This window comes from Saccopteryx leptura, chromosome 6, assembly GCF_036850995.1.
Source record: "Saccopteryx leptura isolate mSacLep1 chromosome 6, mSacLep1_pri_phased_curated, whole genome shotgun sequence".
Taxonomy (NCBI): domain Eukaryota; kingdom Metazoa; phylum Chordata; class Mammalia; order Chiroptera; family Emballonuridae; genus Saccopteryx; species Saccopteryx leptura.
Window position 1 is genome coordinate 21,394,525 of NC_089508.1, and position 20,152 is coordinate 21,414,676.

The window sequence follows — 20,152 nt, forward strand, 5'->3', positions numbered from 1 at the left end:
CTGGGGAGAAGATCAAGTTTCATCACATTCTCAAAGTCCATTACTATAAAAATAAGAACCGTTGACTTATTGGAACCACCTGAAATAGCGTTATTATAGTGAAAGTATCTTCATTACTTCAGGAGGCTGTTTTATACCTCCCAACTGCTAATCCACCTTTCACTGTCCTAACAGTACTTTTCAGGATCCAAGCTTGGGCAGCGGGAGGAGGAGGTGTTTGTGATGGGGGGCTTGGGAGAATGTTGAAACTGAAGATTGAGTTGAGCTTGAAGGTAAAATCTGTTGAAATGTAGATTAAACTACAACAATGAAACACTACAAATACAGTTCTAGTAAGAGTGGGAGAGGTTGAGAAGAATATAGTTTATTTTGGTGTGATTACATGTTCATTCTAGATCATATACTGGCGTTTTTTTATAGATTATATTAATGCCACAAAATTGCCTTAAGTTACCTCTTTTGTAATAATAAGAACATGAGAGGAAGTATGCAGATATTTGAAAATAAAGATGTACAGGCGCCTCATTCTTTTATATATAGAATTATAATAACCAATCCTGTCTGCCAAAAACAAAGTCAACTAAAACCACTTAAAATTTCAAAATACATTTTTAAAATTTTAAAAACAAGTTAATAAGTTCATAAAGACTAGGAGTAGTGAGTTTCTTTTTACATACATTTTTAAAATTAAGACCAAAAAACTACAATTTAGACAATGCTCACTAATTGGCTGTAATGGCAGTATCCTATTAGTGGTCATTGAGTTGCAAATTGAATTATTTCAATTTAGGTTAAAAAAATGAATTTTTCTATTTCCTAAATTTTCTTTTCTGAACATGCCCATTTTTTCATGGAAAGGTGTCTTAATACCATATTGGAATGAATTAGGTTAGAGATATAAGTAAATTGTATCAAAATAATTACTTATTGAATTATAATAAAGTAGGTTATGGACAAACAGACATAAATAAATTGCATCAAAATAGATTATTTATTGATCTTTATACTTGAACAAAATGGAGTATTTTAAACCATTTGTGACCATAAGTCTTACAGACTATGCACATGTCTTCTTAGTCAGCTCACACCGCTGTAATAAATTACCATGGGCTGGGTGGCTTACACAACATTTATTTCTTACAGTTCTGGAGACTGGGCAATCTAAGATGAAGGTGCTGGCAGATTTAGTTCTTGGGAGGGCCATCTTCTCATTATGTCCTTTCATGATAGCAAGCAGAAAGAGAAGCAAGCATTCTTGTGTCTTCTAAGGACACTAATACCATAATGAGGTAATCAGATCCTCATGATCTGATTACCTTCCTCAATTCCACAGGTCCAAATGCCAGCACATGAATTTTGTGAGGATAAAAACTTGTAGTCCATGACAGTACATATTTCTTTTCAAATCCTGTGGCAAATACTCAAGTGAAATGAAGATGCTAATACATAAATTTTATCAATTTGTCTTTGCCAAACAGTGAGATAGGAATTAAGATAGACATAATTTAATTCAGTTCTACTGCTTTGACATCATATGAAATTACTGACTTAAAACCAGCTGTACGTATGCATTTACAAAATGTTAATCCTAAATACTATGTCCCCATAAATATATGGGGAAAATATGAGACTCAAACAGTGGCTGTGAATATTTTGAGCCTTCTAAGATGGTTCATATAAACACAGTATGGCACAAACGTTGTTTCTGTCTCTGTGAGGCATCTAATGAGGTTTTATTTAGTCTGCAAAAGATGACAAAGCAATGCATAATGGCTTTGTCCCAGCTCTCTTGTGAGTAAGATGCCTGGTAACAACAGATCAAAGCCCACTTGAAGTATTATATGCACTTACGATAAAGCACTCAAATGTGACAGTACACTAGTCACCGGCAAAATAGTCGTTACTTCATGATAACTTTGGGTTCCAGAACAAAGTTCTCTCAAATGTGCCAACAAAATGTAGTTACACAGATTATATTGCTAAAAACCATCTGCTTTGGACTAATTTTGCATAATTTATTCATTTAACTTGTGCCCACACAGTCAAATGTTTAAAGGGTAGAAATGTACAATTCAGTCTCCCAGTTTGAGGTTTGAAGGTTGGGTTGCAGACGTCCTCAGAACAAGGCTGGGAGTTGTGTTAGGTGAGGCTGGGAGCATGGAGGTGAGGACCCTGTTCTTTCTGCTCCTAAGTGTCGTGGGTCCCTGGTGGTCCTGGCAGAGCCACAAGGGACCTGAGCTGAGTGGCTCTTTGTACCTAAGTGATTCATTAGATTAAACAAACAAACAAATCCAGATTTCACATTTCTCTTCTAACTCCATAAAATGGAAGAAAGAAGAACAACCTTGACTCTCCTGGAAAGGATGGCTTTCTGCTTTCTCAAATCCTCATTCTCCTTCCTCTGAAATTCAGTCTTTTGTATTTGGTAAAAGCTCCCTGTATGGAGCTGTCAGTTCAGAAAAGAGTTGAGAATATAGCCCTGGCTGGAGGTCACTGGCTCAAGGGCACCGGTTCGAGCCCGGTCAGGGCACATATGAAAAGCGGTCAATGATACATAGCTAAGTGGAATGACTTGACTCCTCTCATTCTCTCTTCCTTCTTCTCTCTCTCTTAAAATAAAAAAAGGAGTTGAGAATGCAACCATTTCTTTATCCTGTAACTTTTTAAGCATTAATATCAATAACCCTATTTAAAACCAATATTTCCGTAAAACCTAAGATACTATAAGTAATCAAGGCCCATCCGAGTTCAGGATTGTTTGCATGTGACATATTTCTCATTTTTTTACCTGTCTTGTTTTAATAAATAATTTACTTATTAATTTAATTTGATGAAGTATTCTTATGCCTGAGTTTTGTCTTCCTGTGAGATCAAACTTTGTGCTGCATACCTAATCAAGAGCTGATATATCACTGAATACCTTTTTTATATCACTTCCATTATCTAGTCATGGTTCATATATTCAACTGTACCTAATACTATATATACTTAAGTAGATAAATGCATTTACCACTGCGAAAGAGGTAAAATGCATTCCATTTAGTAATTACATCTGAATTTATGGTATTTACTGTTAAATTAACCCCTGTAGTCCTAACTTGCAGAGATGAGAAAAGAGATAGTGACCCTTTTTGTGATTAATTCTACTGTAGAGTTCATCCTGAGTTTTCATTTTTTTTACATTTTAAAAGTAAATGATTATTAATAGAGGATAAAAAGAAAATCTGAAAAGTAAATTTGAAATGATTTTAATAGCTCTATTTTTGTAATTGTATATTATGCTTTATTTGCAGGACCGTGTAAATGTGTTAGAAACGGTAAGTTGGGCATTTTCTTTCTCTTCTGTCAGAATTACTGCCGTGTCCTGGTGTGGATTTCAGAGCACTCCCCAAGCAAGCAGTCCCAGAAAGCACTGCTAAACTACATATGAGATTCAAAGGGGATATAAGCTAAACTGTACATGGAAGGTATGTGGACACAGTTTAAAAAAAATTAGAAGAAATAAAAAACGTACATATTTAAGTGGCCACTGCTCTCTTTAGTCTGATGATGCCAAGATGTACTAATTTACAGAAATGTAATTTGTTTAAATGTAATCAAAACCCTGTATATTGTGTCTGTATTTTCCAATTACTAAAAGGACTGGTTGATAAAAAACAGATGAAAATGCTCTTTATACTTTTGGATATTCCAGGTATTCAACTTTAATATTTTAAATTATTTTCAGTAATATCCAAATAATGATAAAAGCTGGTCAGCCTTTTTCTCAATATTACCTGTAAGAATCTAATACTAAGAAATGATTTTTTGTGTGTGTGTGACAGAGAAAGAGACACACAGAGAGAGGGATGGACAGGGACAGACAGACAGGAAGGGAGAGAAATGAGAAACATCAATTCTTTGTTGTGGCACCTTAGTTGTTCATTGATTGCTTTCTCATATGTGCCTTGACTGGGGGGCTACAGCAGAGTGAGTGACCCCTTGCTCAAGCCAGTGACCTTGGGCTTAAGGAAGCAATCTTGGGCTTCAAACCAGGGACCTTTGGGCTCAAGCCAGCAACCATCGGGTCATGTCTATGATCCTATGCTCAAGCCAGCAACCCCTTGCTCAAGCCAGATGAGCCCACGCTCAATCTGCAACTTTGGGGTTTTAAACCTGCATCCTCTGTGTCCCAGTCAGATGCTCTATTCACTGTGCCACTGCCTAGTCTGGCAGAAATGATTTTTAAAGTGAATGAATGTAAAGACTATATTCCTGCAATATTACAAAATGACTTATTTTAAATGATTGTAGAATAGAAAGGAAACACTACTTATTGTTTGACAATAAAATAATGGTTACAATTTCTACCCCACATGCCACAATAAATATAGAAAAGGCTAATAATACAATGTTAAATGGAAATAAATTCAAGATTTAAAATTATATTCACTTTAATGATAACAAATAGTGATAGGCACATGAAAAAAGAATATAGGAAAGAGCAAAACTCATGAAAGTGACTTGTTAGAGAAGAATTCGGGCTGTTCCTGACTGGTGGTTGCACAGTGGATAGAACACTGACCTGGGAAGCTGAGGTTCCAGGTTCGAAATCTCCAAGTCATCAGCTGAGCACAGGCTCACCAGCTTGAGCGCAGGGTTGGTGGCTTGAGTGTGGGATCATCGACATGATCCCATGGTCACTGGCTTTAGCCCAAGGTTACTGGCTTGAGCAAGGGGTCACTGGCTCAGCTGGAGCCCCCTGGCCAAGGCATGTATGAGAATCAATCAATGAACAACTAAAGTGCTGCAACTATGAGTTAATGCTTCTCATCTCCCTCCCTTCCTGTCTCTCTCTCTTGGTCGCTAAAAAAAGAGAGGGGGGCTGCGATTTGATTTCTTCTTCTGATTTTATTAAAGTTTTATAAAACATGGTTATATTACTTTTATAAATAAACATTTTATGATAAAAACCATGTGAATTGGAAGAACAGTAAAATAATGGTACCACCTTATGATGAAATATTATTCAGACATAAAAAGTCATACTTTAAAAAAGTAATTGCCATGCTGTATGTGAGGGGAAATAGTTGTATATAAAGGTATAATGGAGAGTATGATGCAAGTATTGAATGTTCATATTTTGTGTTTAAAAAGATTTTTTTAAAAAATAATTTTATTTTTTTAATGGGATGACATCAATAAATCAGGATACATATATTCAAAGATAACATGTCCAGGTTATCTTGTCGTTCAATTATGTTGCATACCCATCACCCAAAGTCAGATTGTCCTCTGTCACCTTCTATCTAGTTTTCTTTGTGTCCTTCCCCCTCCCCCTTTCCCTTTCCCTCTCCCCCCTCCCCCCGTAACCACCACACTCTTATCGATGTCTCTTAGTTTCACTTTTATGTCCCACCTACATATGGAATAATGCAGTTCCTGGTTTTTTCTGATTCCTTATTTCACTTTGTATAATGTTATCAAGATCCCATCATTTTACTGTAAATGATCCGATGTCATCATTTCTTATGGCTGAGTAGTATTCCATAGTGTATATGTGCCACATCTTCTTTATCCAGTCATCTATTGACGGGCTTTTTGTTTCCATGTCCTGGCCACTGTGAACAATGCTCCAATGAACATGGGGCTGCATGTGTCTTTACGTATCAATGTTTCTGAGTTTTTGGGGTATATACCCAGTAGAGGGATTGCTGGGTCATAAGGTAGTTCTATTTTCAGTTTTTTGAGGAACCACCATACTTTCTTCCATAATGGTTGTACTACTTTACATTCCCACCAACAGTGTATGAGGGTTCCTTTTTCTCCACAGCCTCTCCAACATTTGCTATTACCTGTCTTGTTAATAATAGCTAATCTAACAGGTGTGAGGTGGTATCTCATTGCAGTTTTGATTTGCATTTCTCTAATAACTAAAGAAGATGAGCATCTTTTCATATATCTGTTGGCCATTTGTATTTCTTCCTGAGAGAAGTGTCTGTTCATGTCCTCTTCCCATTTTTTTATTGGATTGTTTGTTTGTTTGTTGTTGAGTTTTATGAGTTCTTTGTAAATTTTGGATATTAGGCCCTTATCTGAGCTGTTGTTTGAAAATATCATTTTCCATTTAGTTGGCTGTCTGTTGATTTTGTTATCAGTTTCTCTTGCTGAGCAAAAACTTCTTAGTCTGATGTAGTCCCATTCATTAATTTTTGCCTTCATTTCTCTTGCCTTTGGAGTCAAAATCATAAAATGCTCTTTAAAACCCAGGTCCATGAGTTGAGTACCTATGTCTTCTTCTATGTACTTAATTGTTTCAGGTCTTATGTTTAGATCTTTGAGCCATTTTGAGTTAATTTTAGTACAGGGGGACAAACTGTAGTCCAGTTTCATTCTTTTGCATGTGGCTTTCCAGTTTTCCCAGCACCATTTATTTAAAAAGATTTTAAGATAACACAAAATATTAAGAGTGGCTTGGGACTACCAGTGATTTTTATTTTATCTCTTTATGTTTTTAATGAATAGGATAAAAATAAGAAACCTTTAAACAATAAGGCTAATGGAGAATAAAATACTTATTTTCTGAATGTGAGGAATGGAAAGATGCTAATAGAGCACATTTTAGTCTTGTGTAAACAAGTGATTTTGATTGACAGTGTCCAGACCCTAGTGGGTAAATAATCTATTCCTTAGATTTAACTGGGCCATTTGGAAAGTACACTGACCTACTCAGTTTCAGTATGATGACATTGTAGGTGAATAAAATGTTTAGTGTTCCTCCACATATATTTTACTTAACCTTAGGGAGTGTCTTGCCAACAGGATTTGGCTTATGAACTAAATGCTCTTTTTAAAAGTATGAACAAAAACAGAAATTTTGAGTTTGAAGACTTGAGTTCAGCATACAAAAATGCCACTTATACAACATTTAGCAAATAACCGATTTCTTGATTCCTTCACCTATAAACATGAAGTAAACTTATATCAAATTGTGAAAATTAAGAAAGTATATGTGAAAATGTCTAGGAACAAATGTTAGGTTATTGTTATCATTATGTGATTGCTTATTGTTTCTTGTTTAAACATTTTAATTACCCCAACATGACACACAAAGCTGAAAATTATATCAACAATAACAAAAAGCCTACAGCTTTTATTAGTATTTCTTAGTCCTTTTTATTTTCATAATTGCTTTACTAAAAATACTGTAGATTAGAATGATAAATGCCTTCTTTTAAAGTCTCCTTTAGGAATAAAGGTAAAAATAAAAAGTCATCTTGAGAAAAATAAAATTGATTAAATGGAGTAGGTTTTTTGCAGTGGCGGTTTTCTCAAGGTGGTTTTAATTTGAAGTAATTAAGGAAAACCATAAAAGTAAAGATCCTCAGTAATAATGTTAATGCTCAAATATTATGAAGTCCTTTGACTTCACATGGCATTATAAGGAGCAGATTTAATGCAGTTGGTGGACTGCTCAACTGGTAAAGTATTTTATAGTTCATAAAATCAGATATGCTGAAAGTGATCTCAAGATCAGTTATTATTCTTTCACTACTAGCACTTAATCCATAGGGAAGTGTTGGTGGCCTACATTTGTTTGGGTTGGTGTTAAGGTACATAAGGCATTAGATGTAGGGTGTATATTATGGTGACTCAAATCTGCAAAAGCCTGGAATCCCGTTGTTCCATTAGGAGTTTTAATACTCTATTGACTTAAAAGTTCAGTAGTTATAATATTTAAAACCTCATTAAAGGTAAGATGGTCTTTTCATCCTAATCAGCAACTTGATTTGTCTTGTTGCCAGTTATCTGTATGCTTAAGTCACAACCATGTGTCATTTTTCCTCCTCTTCCTCAACTATCCCTTTCTTCCTTCACTAGCAGGCAAGCTTCTTAAATTAGGAATTACATTTTACTTGCAAATGCATCTCTAGGGTCTGTCAAATCTTTCTGATATGTAGTGGCAATCAATAAACATTTGTAGAATGAAATAGTGAATACTGACCTGAATGTACACGATCCACACATAAGACTGTTCTTGGGAGTATAGATATATATAGTACCAGTCCAATAGCTCAGGGAAAAAATTCCCCAGAAACAGATTAATTTAACCCCCTCCCCTCCAGCCTTTCTGATCAGTACTATTCTTTATTTGTTCTTTCACAGAAGCTCTAACAATGTTCATTAAAGTTTAGTTTGAATTTTCCTAAGAAGAAACTACCTTCAGCCAAAATATAGCAGGTGATTCCCCAAATAGAGCTAAGTGATTACCTGAAAAAATTCTTATTGAGAGCCTAGCTCATGGGCCATGAATGGGACTCAGCAGTGGCTCTTTATTGGGTACCGTATAGAGCAGTGCATTGTCATTGAAGAGGAGGAAAAAATGAATTGTGATCAATCTGTCAGGGAACTTACAGTTTAAGAAGAGAAGCTACTTACATACAAATAGAATAATGATGTAAGACCAAAGTAAACAACAGCACATGAATGAAACAAGTAATACATTTTGTAGGAGCTATTATGAAGGAAAAATAATTGTAAAATAAATTAAGACATCATGGCAGTCTAGGTTTATTTAGAAAATCATCAATTTTGTAGTTTGAAGAAAGGGTTAGGATAGAATTAGGAGGTTAGATTAATCTCTGAAATGTGAAGAATCAGTAGTGGCATGTAGAAAGAGCCAGAGAAGGCATTCTATAGTGAGGATGCAACCCAACTTGAAAGGTAGTGATGAACAAAGGGTATGACATCATAACTCTCATAAAAATAAAAAATGAGCTCATGACAAATGAGTTTATTTAACTCATTAGTTAATGAGAGAATGAGTAAAATATTTCAAGTGACTAAAAAGAGCAATGAACTACACACGCATAGGGACTAAATAGTGATGAAACAAACTCCAAGTAGAAGCAGCGTTGGCTTCTTTGATAGTGGAGAGGAAATCTAGTGAGCCTCCCCAGACAAAATGTATTTGCATATGTATGAACGAGAGTCACTTACATTGCTATCAGTTATCTACCTCTCAGGGTTATGATTAGCTCAAAGACACTGACAGGTACAGAAATCTCAGAGAAGAGTCAGAATACCAAAAAGGGTGTGTTAGGCAAAAACTAGTTTTTTATTGAAGACAACCAACAAGAAGTTTTGATTCTTTGCAGAGTTTTTCACATATGTTTTTTATAGGTTCTTAGAAGATAGCACTCTGAGAGCTTAATAAGAGACATTTTGGAGTTTAGAAATACAAACCAAGCAGTTTAGACTTGACAGTTTGCATCAGGGATACAGTTCCTGCTGGTCAGTACTGGGTAGTCAACTTTTCTATTGGGCAGGATCCTGGCTGCTGTGCTGGAAAGAGAGCGGTAATCACACTGCATTCCTTGTCATGTGCACGGCAAGGTTAGAAGGTGAAAGGTGGTAGCACTTAACACTGCCATTCAGTCAGTAGTGAGCCATGAATTGTTTTTAACCAGGCTGGGACCTACTAGATGTGTTGTGCAGGAACACAACTGGGGTAGGGTGCAGGGCAGAGTGGCGTAGGGCAGGACTGCAAGTAGCAATAAGGAAAGTGCATGCTGGAGGGGATCAACTGTAGGAATGTTAGGGAGTGCTTGGAAAATTAGGGCATGGGACAGTTCATGCCAGAATGGTGGGGTTAATGTAGGAGTCTTCAAAAAGTGTGTCCGTAAAGTCATGGTGCACTTTTGACTGGTCATAGGAAAGCAACAAAAGACGATAGAAATGTGAAATCACCAAATAAAAGGAAAACTCTCCCAGTGTCATACCTATTCAGTGCAGTTTGATGTGGGCTCACGCACAGATTTTTTAGGGCTCCTTAGGTAACTATCCCGTATAGCCTCTACAGACTCGTCACTGACTGATGGCCTACCAGAACGGGGTTTCTCCACCCAACTGCCGGTTTCCTTCAACTGATTATCCCACTGAGTAATGTTATTCCTATGTGGTGGCACTTTGTTATAAACACGCTGATATTCACGTTGCACTTTGGTCACAGACTTGAATTTAGCGAGCCACAGAACACACTGAACTTTCCTCTGTACCATCCACATCTCGACTGGCATGGCCGTGGGCTGCTCCGCTGTATACACGGTGTTAGGTCATCATCTGCGCAGGCACACATGCTGCCACATCATGCTACAGAAACTGGGAGGGTTTTCCTTTTGTTTGGTGCAGATTTCACATTTCTATTGTCTTTTATTTCTTTCCTGTGACTAGTCAAAAGTGCACCATCACTTTACGGACACACTGTAGAAACAGGAACTAGAGAACTTAGAAAGTAGGAGGTCAAGGGGGAAGAGGAGTTACAGACAGTATATACAGTAAGAGGCATTTTAAGACATTTAAAGGGAATGCATCCCCAAGTTAAGCTTGAAGATGTAAATTTAGTTTTTCATATTACCTCTCATACCTGCCTTTGTTTTCATTTCCATTAACACCGTGGATGTCTAGATTCTCATGTGTTTGTATTAGTTACAGTGAAGCTTGAGTTAACAGAGAAATCCAGAAGTAATAGTGGATTAAGTAAGGTAGAAGTTAATTTTTCTCTTATGTAACAATTTAAATATCTGGTGTCCATGGCAGGTATGGTGCCTGAAACCCAGGCTCCAAGTCCTTTTGCTCAACCCTCCTCAGTACATTGCTTCCCCTTCGTGATGCCCGTCTTCCCTCCAGCACTTATGTCCGTAGTGTAACAGTACAAAGGAAGGGGGAGCCTTTCAGTGAAGACTAGAAGTTGCACATATCATTTCTGTTCATTTCTATGGACCAGAATTTAGTGACATTATTATAAGTAGCTCTAAGATTCAAAAGGAAAACAAGATAAGCCTTAGACTTTTGGAAACTTCACAGTAAATTGCTAAATATCTCAAGGTAAAAAAATAAATTATCGTGGGAATTATAAAATATATAGACCAGAATAATAATAAAAACATTATGTATTAAAATGTATATGATACAGCAAAAATAGTATTTATAAGGAAATGTAAAGGCTTAAATACTTATGTTAAAAAAGAGGGATGAAAATTAATGAGCTTATCATCCAACTTGAGAAATGAAAAGGATGATATAATTAAATCATAAAAAAAGCAAAAGGAAGGAAAAAAATAGAGAAAAGACTATAAAATAATGAATAGCAAATAAACATGCAATAGGTAGGGCCAATAAAGAAATGTTGGTTGTTTAAAAGTATAAAACAAATAAGACCAGTGTCCAGCATGATTGATGAAGAAGAGAGAGAGTACAAGTGAGCAATATTGTAAATGAAAAGGAGTTTGTAACTAGAGCCATTAGAGAACTTAACCACATACGAGAGTACTGTGAACAGTTTTACCATTATGCCTTTGAAAATGAGGAGAAATGACTAAGTTCTTAGGAAACCATAATTTGTCAGAACTAAGAGAAATAACATGAATAGTACCGCAACTAAATTTTAGAAAACAATAAAAAGTTTCATCAAGAATTTGGAATCAATTAAAGTTTTTTCCAGAAAAGGCCACTAAGCCCAAATAATTTTATAGATAGTTCTATCAGATATTCTAGGAACAGATACAAAAACCTCCCAGAAATTAAATAAAGAAGGAACATCCCTCCAACAAAAAAAGAGGGCACATCCCCAACTCATGATGAGTTGGCCTAACCTTCAAGACAGAACCAGGCATGGGAAGTATAACTTAGGGAAATTGAGGGACTTTTCACACATTAACACGATGCAAAAACATTATACACAAAATCTGAGCAAAATAAATCCAGAAATGTATAATAAGAATAATTCATGATGAACAAATTGGGTTTATTCCAGGAATTTAGAGTTGGTTTAATATTTAATATAAGAAAATGAACCAATGTAATTCACATAGAGTGACAGATTAGGGAAAAATAAATTTAATAAAATCATCTCAACAGATGAATAAGAAATGTTTATTCCCATGATATCATTACCATCATCATAAATCTTTTAGCAAACTAAAAATTAAGGAGAACTTCTTTTAATCTAATAAAGGTCACGTGAAAAAATATACGGCAGACATCACCTTAGCATTTGAAAGTCTGCCTCTCAGACCAGGAAAAGCCAAGGATGCCCGATTCCACAACTTCTATTAAATACTATGCAGGTGGTCCCAACCAGCGCAGTAAAAGTATCATTATTTGAAAAGAATGTTATTGGTCTATAAAATGCTGTAGGAATTTAGAGCTAAATTATGAAAAATAGAGTTTGACAAGTTTGTTTGACAAAAACCAGTATGTGAGAGTCCATTTTACTTCTCATGTCTACACTAGCACTAAGAAAATGTAATTAAAAGTGTATCAATACAATGGTAACAAAAATGCAAATTACATAGGAAAAAAATTTTACAACAAAACATGCAAGTCCTTTATAGGGAAAACGCTTTAGAATAGCCAAGACAGTTCTGAGGAAGAGAAAGGTGGGGGGGGGGGGATATCCCTAACATCTTCCAAATTCTCTTAAAGCTATCGAAATTAAGATAAGCTAGTCTTGGCATAAGAATATGTAAATAGGCCGATAGAGAACCCACACCCAGAAATACATGTACATAGAAACTTGATGACTGGTACAACTGGCATCACCTATCAGGGGAGTAAGGACGGACTTTTCAATAGATGGTATTAAAAAAAATGAGACTGAAACCCTATCTCAGATGCAGAAATGATTGAAAGCCTCATTTTGAATTGTAAAACTTTAAAACAAACTATAGTTTAATTTCTTCATGTCCTTGGGACTTAGAAGGATTTGGGGGAGTGAGAATTGGAAAGGCACTGAAAACGAGATCATAAAGGAAAGGACTGATATAGTACCGTATTAATATTAAGAACTTCTGTAAACAACATAAAAGCATAAACAGAATGGAACATAAACAACATAAAACAACATAAAAAGAACGGAAAGAAAAGCCACATTTAAAATATATTTGTAGAAAGTATAAGTGACTAGCAACTTGTATCTAAATCAATTTGTATTTAAATCTTATTGCCAAAACAGTCATTAGAAGCAGTTAAACAGCCCACAGTTCTGAAAGGGAGAAAGAGGTGGGAAGGAAGGGAAAGAAAGAAACAGGCAGACAGACCTGGACAAGCATTTCAATTAAAGAAGAAATGTGAAAATATATTCAGCTTCATTAATACAAGGAAATGCTTATTAAAATCACCTAGAATTGTCATTTCTTTACACTATATGTATATATTTTATATACTCTTTTGTATCTATGGCACATTTCACCAAAAAACAAAGGGAAGGAAATTGAAACATGTTAGCAGAGCTTTATATTATTATTATTATTTTTTACAGCAAAATGACTTATGCTGTCCTGATAGTAATGTTCAAAGATAGCTAGCGAGTTAGAGCCTGGTCTTCAAACGGGAGTAGCATACCCCCAGGAGTATGCAGAGATCCTCCAAGGGTATTCAGAGGCAAATTGTTTTCAGAGAATTGATTTTTCTATCCTTAGCTTCTACATGTACTTTTTCCTAAAATGTTTCTGCTGGAAGAGGCCATGTCACACTTCGTAATATGTACCCACTTTGCAAATAAAGGCTGACTTCTCACCTATCGGTCCCATGATGATGAATTCCCCCAGGTACTTCGCAGTGCCAAACAAAAGGCAATTTCAGTTTTTGTGCCTCCATTTCCTCCTTTAAGCAAGTCACTAAGGTAAGGCTTCTTGTCCTTAGCCGTACATATATTTTTGATAAGAACTGGAGTTGTATTAGATATATGAGGATTTGGGGGATGGGGTGTTCAGAAATTGACATATATTGTTAATTGGTGTTGAAGAGGAGTAAGGACAATTTTATTTCATGACCTAATCTCTTCCAACCCTATTATAATCAGAGAATGTATAGCTCCAGAAAACAAAACTAAGTGTTGGGAAAACATATTCGAAGCAGCAGTATTTTATTACATTCAGGTGACAAATTCCGACCTGGCTCCATGCCTTGTCCATTTATCCGTCTTAGAATTATAATTCAAAAGGTAGACAGTTGTCACAGGGACACATCAACACATTTCATCGAATTGAAAAATGAAGTCAGACTATTTTCTGCCAGAAAGTAAGCCTCATTTGGCTGGTTGATTTGACAATAAGTATCAGCTTTGCCAATCTGCATCTCTGAGGTTTTGATGAAAATATATTTAATGCTATGATAAATGTACTAACATTTTTATACTGATAGAACAACATTAAAATTACCAAGATTTTTATTTTTCTCAATTCTTTTTGCATATATTGAGTTCAATGAAATACCTCTAAGTGAAAGAAGAACAGTTGTAGTCATTTGACAAGTAAAGACTTTTTTTAAGTTGAATTTATTGGGGTGACATTGGTTCATAAAACCATACAGCTTTCAAGTGTACAACCCAATAGGACATCATCTGCACACTGGATAATGTGCTCATCATCCCAAGCAAAGTCTCTTTCAGTCCCCATTCCCCCCACACTTTGCCCACCTTCACTTACCCCATTTTCTCTCTGCCTATCACCACATTGTTGTCTCTGTGTGTTATGTAGATACGTTTTTTTTGTTTTTCATCTAATCCCTGCCCTTTCTTTTTGATATACAGGGTGGGGCAAAAGTAGGTTTACAGTCGTCAGTACGCAAAGCAATTTATTCTCGTATTTTTATTTATTAAATATCGTATTATATTCCATACCAGCAACTGTAAATGTACATGTGCCCCACCCTCTACCTTTCAGCAACAGAAAGTGAATGACTTTAATAACACTATAATCCTTTGGCAAGTCAAGTGGTTTCTAATTCTTTGCTTTCAACAAAATTGAAGGGAGGACCTAATTGAGCTAATAGATCATTAAAATTAAGTTTTGATGACAGATCACTATGTAATCTTTGCATAAAACTGGGAAGACATTCAAGAAATTGACTGACATTGTTATAACAAAACGATTTTTATTCTCATGTGTTCTTCTTTGTGAATAAGATTTCTCAGTGATTTAATCTATATAACAAAATATATGTATAAAATTGAACCCTGCCTCTTTAAACAGAAGTTGGTATTTACCCATGAGTACATGAGCTAATTAAGTACAAGAAACAGGAAGTTATATTTATCCCATTAAGAGATATACTTTTAGAAGACTACTTTTATTTTTACATTTACATTTCATAATTTTTCTCAAAAGTTTTAGTATACTTAATATTAATTTTAGTGATAATTCAATTCACAAAAAATGTACAATACTTATAAGCATATTGCCACAAAAAGTTTTAAAAATCAGTTTTTGCCTTGGCTGGTTGGCTAAGTGGTAGACTGTCGGCCTGGAGTGTGGATTTCTTGCATTCAATTCCTAGTGTTTCTCCACCCCTCCACCCCTTGCTCGTCGTCTCTCTCTGTCTCTTACTTTCTCTCCTACAACCATGGCTTGACTGGAGTGAGTTGGCTTCAGGTGCTGAAGATGGCTCCATAGCCTCTGCCTCAGGTGCTGAGAAGAGCTCAGTTGCTGAGCAACAGAGCAATGCCCCAGATGGGCAGAGCATTGCCCCCTAGTGGACTTTCTGGGTGGATCCCAGTTCTGGGCACAGGCAGGAGTCTGTCTTTGCCTCCCCTTCTCTCTCTCACTGAATAAAATAAATAAATAAAGTAAAAAAAATCAGTTTTTTCTGTATATATATACTTATTTTTTTACAGAGAAAGATGTAGTATTATAGAATAGCAAATAAAAAGTCTTGAAGACATAGATATATTTTTATATTAGAATAAAAGCCCATAAGAGAAAAAGATTGGAAATATATTCAAAAGGGAAAAGGAACAATATAAAATTCCTGTCTTTTAAAGAGGATCTTAGTTATTTTCCTAGTGGACAAATGATGGTAAGAAATTGCTAAACTATTTAAATTTACTGGGTAGTTTTTATGAGTAATTTAAGAATTTTATTTAAAAATGTCAATAATTACAATATTATGGAAACTTCTTGCTTTACGGGTACCTAAACTTATGATAAAAACATATAGACAAACATTTTCTTCTGGGCGAGCAAGGAAGATACATAGATTAAAACATTATTTAGGCCCTGGCCGGTTGGCTCAGTGGTAGAGCATCGGCCTGGCATGCAGAAGTCCAGGGTTCGATTCCCGGCCAGGACACACAGGAGAAGCGCCCATCTGCTTCTCCACCCCTCCCCCTCTCCTTCCTCTCTGTCTCTCTCTTCCCCTCCCGCAGCGAGGCTCCATTGGAGCAAAGATGGCCCGGGCGCTGGGGATGGCTCCTTGGCCTCTGCCCCAGGTGCTAGAGTGGCTCTGGTAGCAACAGAGTGACGCCCCGGAGGGGCAGAGCATCGCCCCCTGGTGGGCAGAGCGTCGCCCCCTGGTGGGCGAGCTGGGTGGATCCTGGTCGGGCGCATGCGGGAGTCTGACTGTCTCTCCCCGTTTCCAGCTTCAGAAAAAAAAAAGAAAAACATTATTTAGCAAATATCTACTCAAAAATTTTAAAACCATTGACTTTGAGCAAATGTGTAATTATATATATGAACTTGGTCAGTGTTGAATCAGTTTCTCAAAACAAAGTTACTTAAAACAATCTGTTCTTTCTTTCAATGTACACTTACAGAGATAATATTTCTTGCAGAATAAGTGCTATATGAAGAAATACATATATAAAGTTGCCTGTGTTAAGGAAAATTACAAAAAAAAAATGGAAAACTTCTAGAAATATGATTTTTATTTTTAAAAACCTGTTAGAGTATTTTGCACTTCTGTAAAAGATTTATTCAGCTAATAGTGGTAACAGGTTTGAACTATGCATGCCCATGATTATCAAGATCTTGGTGTCCAAGGACTGGACTATGTCAATATGTCTCTGTGGAAATTACTAAGTAACGCTCTATACTCTTACTTCACATGTCTGCCGTTAGAATAGACAGTGGCTGTTGGAGATTTTTAAAATGTTTTTAATTTGCTTTCCTTCCCACCCTGGATCCAGCTCTTAATTGTACTTTATCCTATTACATGTGCACTTGACTCTTCAGGGACATGAGTTATTGAAGAAGGGCCATTATTCTTTGTTAGGACACTAAAGACCACTTTAAGATACTTAGGAGTGCATGGACCCAACAGAGTTAATATACTTACTACAGTGTCCCCGTTAAGCTCAGAAAATAACTGACTTGAGTATGTAAATCTGGCAAAACAACTGTTAATTATTTGCACTGCCTCTTCTAAGTATTTGTAAGAATCTTGAAGCTAAGTGAAACTTGTCTTTATCTCTTTATAATGCCAGAACTTACTGTCTCAAAACCAAAGATCAAGTTGGGTTCATTTTTGGTTTTGCCAAGGCTCCTTGCCTCTCATTGAGGTTGCCTGAAAGGTTCGGTCAAACTGGCTTCCCACCAAATAAAACGCAGTGTGCTCTGTACAGTTTTGACCCAGAATCAGGTGAATCTCAGCAGTCTTGGCTGAGCCACATTGTAAAATTTTGGATTTGTTCGAACTTGACACTTCCTGGGAACCCATTCAAACTGAAACCGGAAAAGGGTTTTGCACAAACCCTGTCCTGCCCGCTCTGCCAAGTTTCCCACTGCTCCAGTGTTAGCCTACCTTCTGTGTATTCCCATCCAGGGCAAGTGGAAATATCCTCATGAATCTCTCATGAGGGGTCTTGGTTGCAACAATCTAGACATTCTCCTTTCGCCACCTTGTCCCAAAACACAGAGCCTGTATTCTGTGTTCATCAGTATTAAAATATGTATGTTTTCCAATAATGGGGTCATCTTCAAAGGGTTAAGTTTGTACAACCTGACCGTCCTCGTGGTCAAATTAAGAAAATTCTACTGAAACAGGGAGGCTCTTTATTCAGAGTTGCAACCTTGTGGCAAAAGGTGGTGAACAATTGAAAAATGTAAGACATACTTCAGATGGTAAAAAATGGTTTCTTACAGCCCTGTCAAATTTCTCATAAACACAGTTACACAGGCAAGGTATCTCTGAGAAATTACATCATGAATGTAGCTTCCCCAGCAGATGAACTTAGTATTATGGCATTGCTCAGTGTTTGGAGGTCAGACTGACAGTTTCGTATTTGATGCTGATGAGTAGTCATACTGACTGTGTAACTGCCTTGCTTGATAATGTATTTTAATTGTCCTGTTCTAAACACTATTGTAACATAATGCATTCTTTGGGTACAAAGGTCTTGCTTTATATTGTGAAGATAATATGAGTGTATATTATATAGCACAATGAAAGTATCTCTCTGAAAATAAAATATAAATGATTTCTGTTCCCTTTTAGAGAGACTATCTGGGTGAAATCTCAGAGTAATTGTGTACTGAGTTATTTTTTAAAATATTAAATTACATCTTACATCTATATCTATCTCTATCTATCTATCTATCTATCTAGTTTGTGAGTATAGTATATAACACATTTTTTAAATGGCCATGAAATGAAAAGCTTATTTGAAGAATTTTTATTTTGTGCATCTAATTTTAATCAACTACATATAAGTTTCAGTTGAAAATTATTATATGCTTAGTTTAAAAAGATGGTGATATGGTAAAAATATATAATACCCTATTGAGAGTGAGAAAAGCTGTGTTCTGGGCATATCTCTATCATAGTCAAACATAGGACCCTGGGCAAGTTGCTTAAGCTCTCTATATTTTAATTCTCTTATTTTTAAAAAATGATTGGGCTGGCTGGGCCAGTTAGCACAGTCAGTTAAGAACATTGTTCTGAAACAACAAGATTGAGGGTTCAATCCCTGGTCAGAGCACACACAGGAAGCAACCAAAAAATACACAGCTGAGTGGAACAGCAAATGCATGTTTCCCTTTCCTGTACTCTCTCTCTCCCTTCCTCTCTCTGTCTCTCTAAAAATAAACAAAAATGAAGGCCTGGTCAGATAGCTCTCTTGGTTAGACTGTCATCCTGGAGCACAGAGGTTGCTGGTTTAATTCCCTTGTCAGGGCACATACAGGAGCAGCTCAATGTTCCTGTCTCTTTCTCTCCCTGCCTCTCTTAAAAAAAAAAAAAAGATTGGGCTGGACTAGGTGATATTTTAAAGGTCTGCTCTCTAATAGGCTATAGTATAGTCTAGGAGGACTTAAAAATCTGATCTTCACAAAATTTCTACTCTGCCAATAGTTGCTATCAACTATTTTAATTATATAATAGTTTATCCACTAATTTAATCATATAATTTTATAAAAGAGACACTTGTTGAATCCCTACCATGTCTCAGTAGTGTCCTAGGGCATATAGCAGATTAGGTCCCTGCTGCCACAGATCTCACATTTTAGATAATGTTACAATGTGAAGGATTCTTAGAGATTCTTATGAAAATCCCTCAACCTCTAGGTGAGAAGTCCAGAGACCAGAGTTGTCTGTGTATGGCCAAGTGTGGCAAAATTTGGGCTAGAATTATAGTGTCATTTAGTGACACAGTGTTCTTTCCATTCTACATATTCCACTTGTGACTGGGGAGAGTAATGAAGGCATATAAGCAAGGAACACTTTACAGGTGACTGGTGAATGATACCATTGAAGAGAAAGATAATTAAGAACAAGATTCCGTACCTACCTTTGAGCAGGACAAGAAGTAGACTCATAAATAGGACACTGACATTCTTGGACCCTATTTAGAACTGTCAGAACATGCCCTCAACTTGATGGTAGATGGAGTTTCATGAAGCCACTTTGATCTAGTCTCCCTCATTGTGATTGTTGAAGAAAGTGTTGCCGTGCCCCTGGGTTGCTTTGCTAGTTCTGTCTTGAGCTTGCTGAGTGGTTTAAATGCCTCCGTCCATCTTGCCTTTTTATGCGTCTCCATAGCAGCTCTAATTCCACTTATACAAGTGTTTATAAAGTTTAAGGGCTTTTAATAAACTTTGATCTCAGATGAAAGGCTAGAGAGAATATAAATTGTCCACGTTAGCACTATTAATATAAATATCCAAAGTAGTCTTATGCTAATTATTTAACATTAGTAAATGATTTCAACCTATCATTGCCCCCAATTTCATTGTATTTAAACATCAAAGAGTAAAAGGCCAAACCATCAAAATAGCCCTTGCCTATCCATCATTCTCTTTAGGCTCTGCTTTTAATTATTTTGCATAGCTGTTGTTCCATAAATGATATTCTAGAACTTTTTGAGTGCTTTTCTCTACTAGTGTTGTCCTCTCTCCCC

At 36.2% G+C, this 20,152-nt stretch overlaps 1 protein-coding gene across 4 annotated transcripts in view; it reads left to right on the forward strand.

The window, feature by feature from the left end:
• The window catches only part of CEP128 (centrosomal protein 128), a 412,477-nt gene that overhangs the window by 349,019 nt on the left and 43,306 nt on the right, over positions 1 to 20,152 (forward strand). For 3 of the 4 annotated variants that reach the window (XM_066342939.1, XM_066342941.1, XM_066342942.1), the window contains one exon: positions 3,294 to 3,317. The exons of the other annotated variant lie outside the window; for it this stretch is intronic. In XM_066342939.1, coding sequence (XP_066199036.1) covers positions 3,294 to 3,317 — 24 coding nt within the window. The remainder of the gene's footprint in view (positions 1 to 3,293; positions 3,318 to 20,152) is intronic. 4 annotated transcript variants of the gene reach the window in all.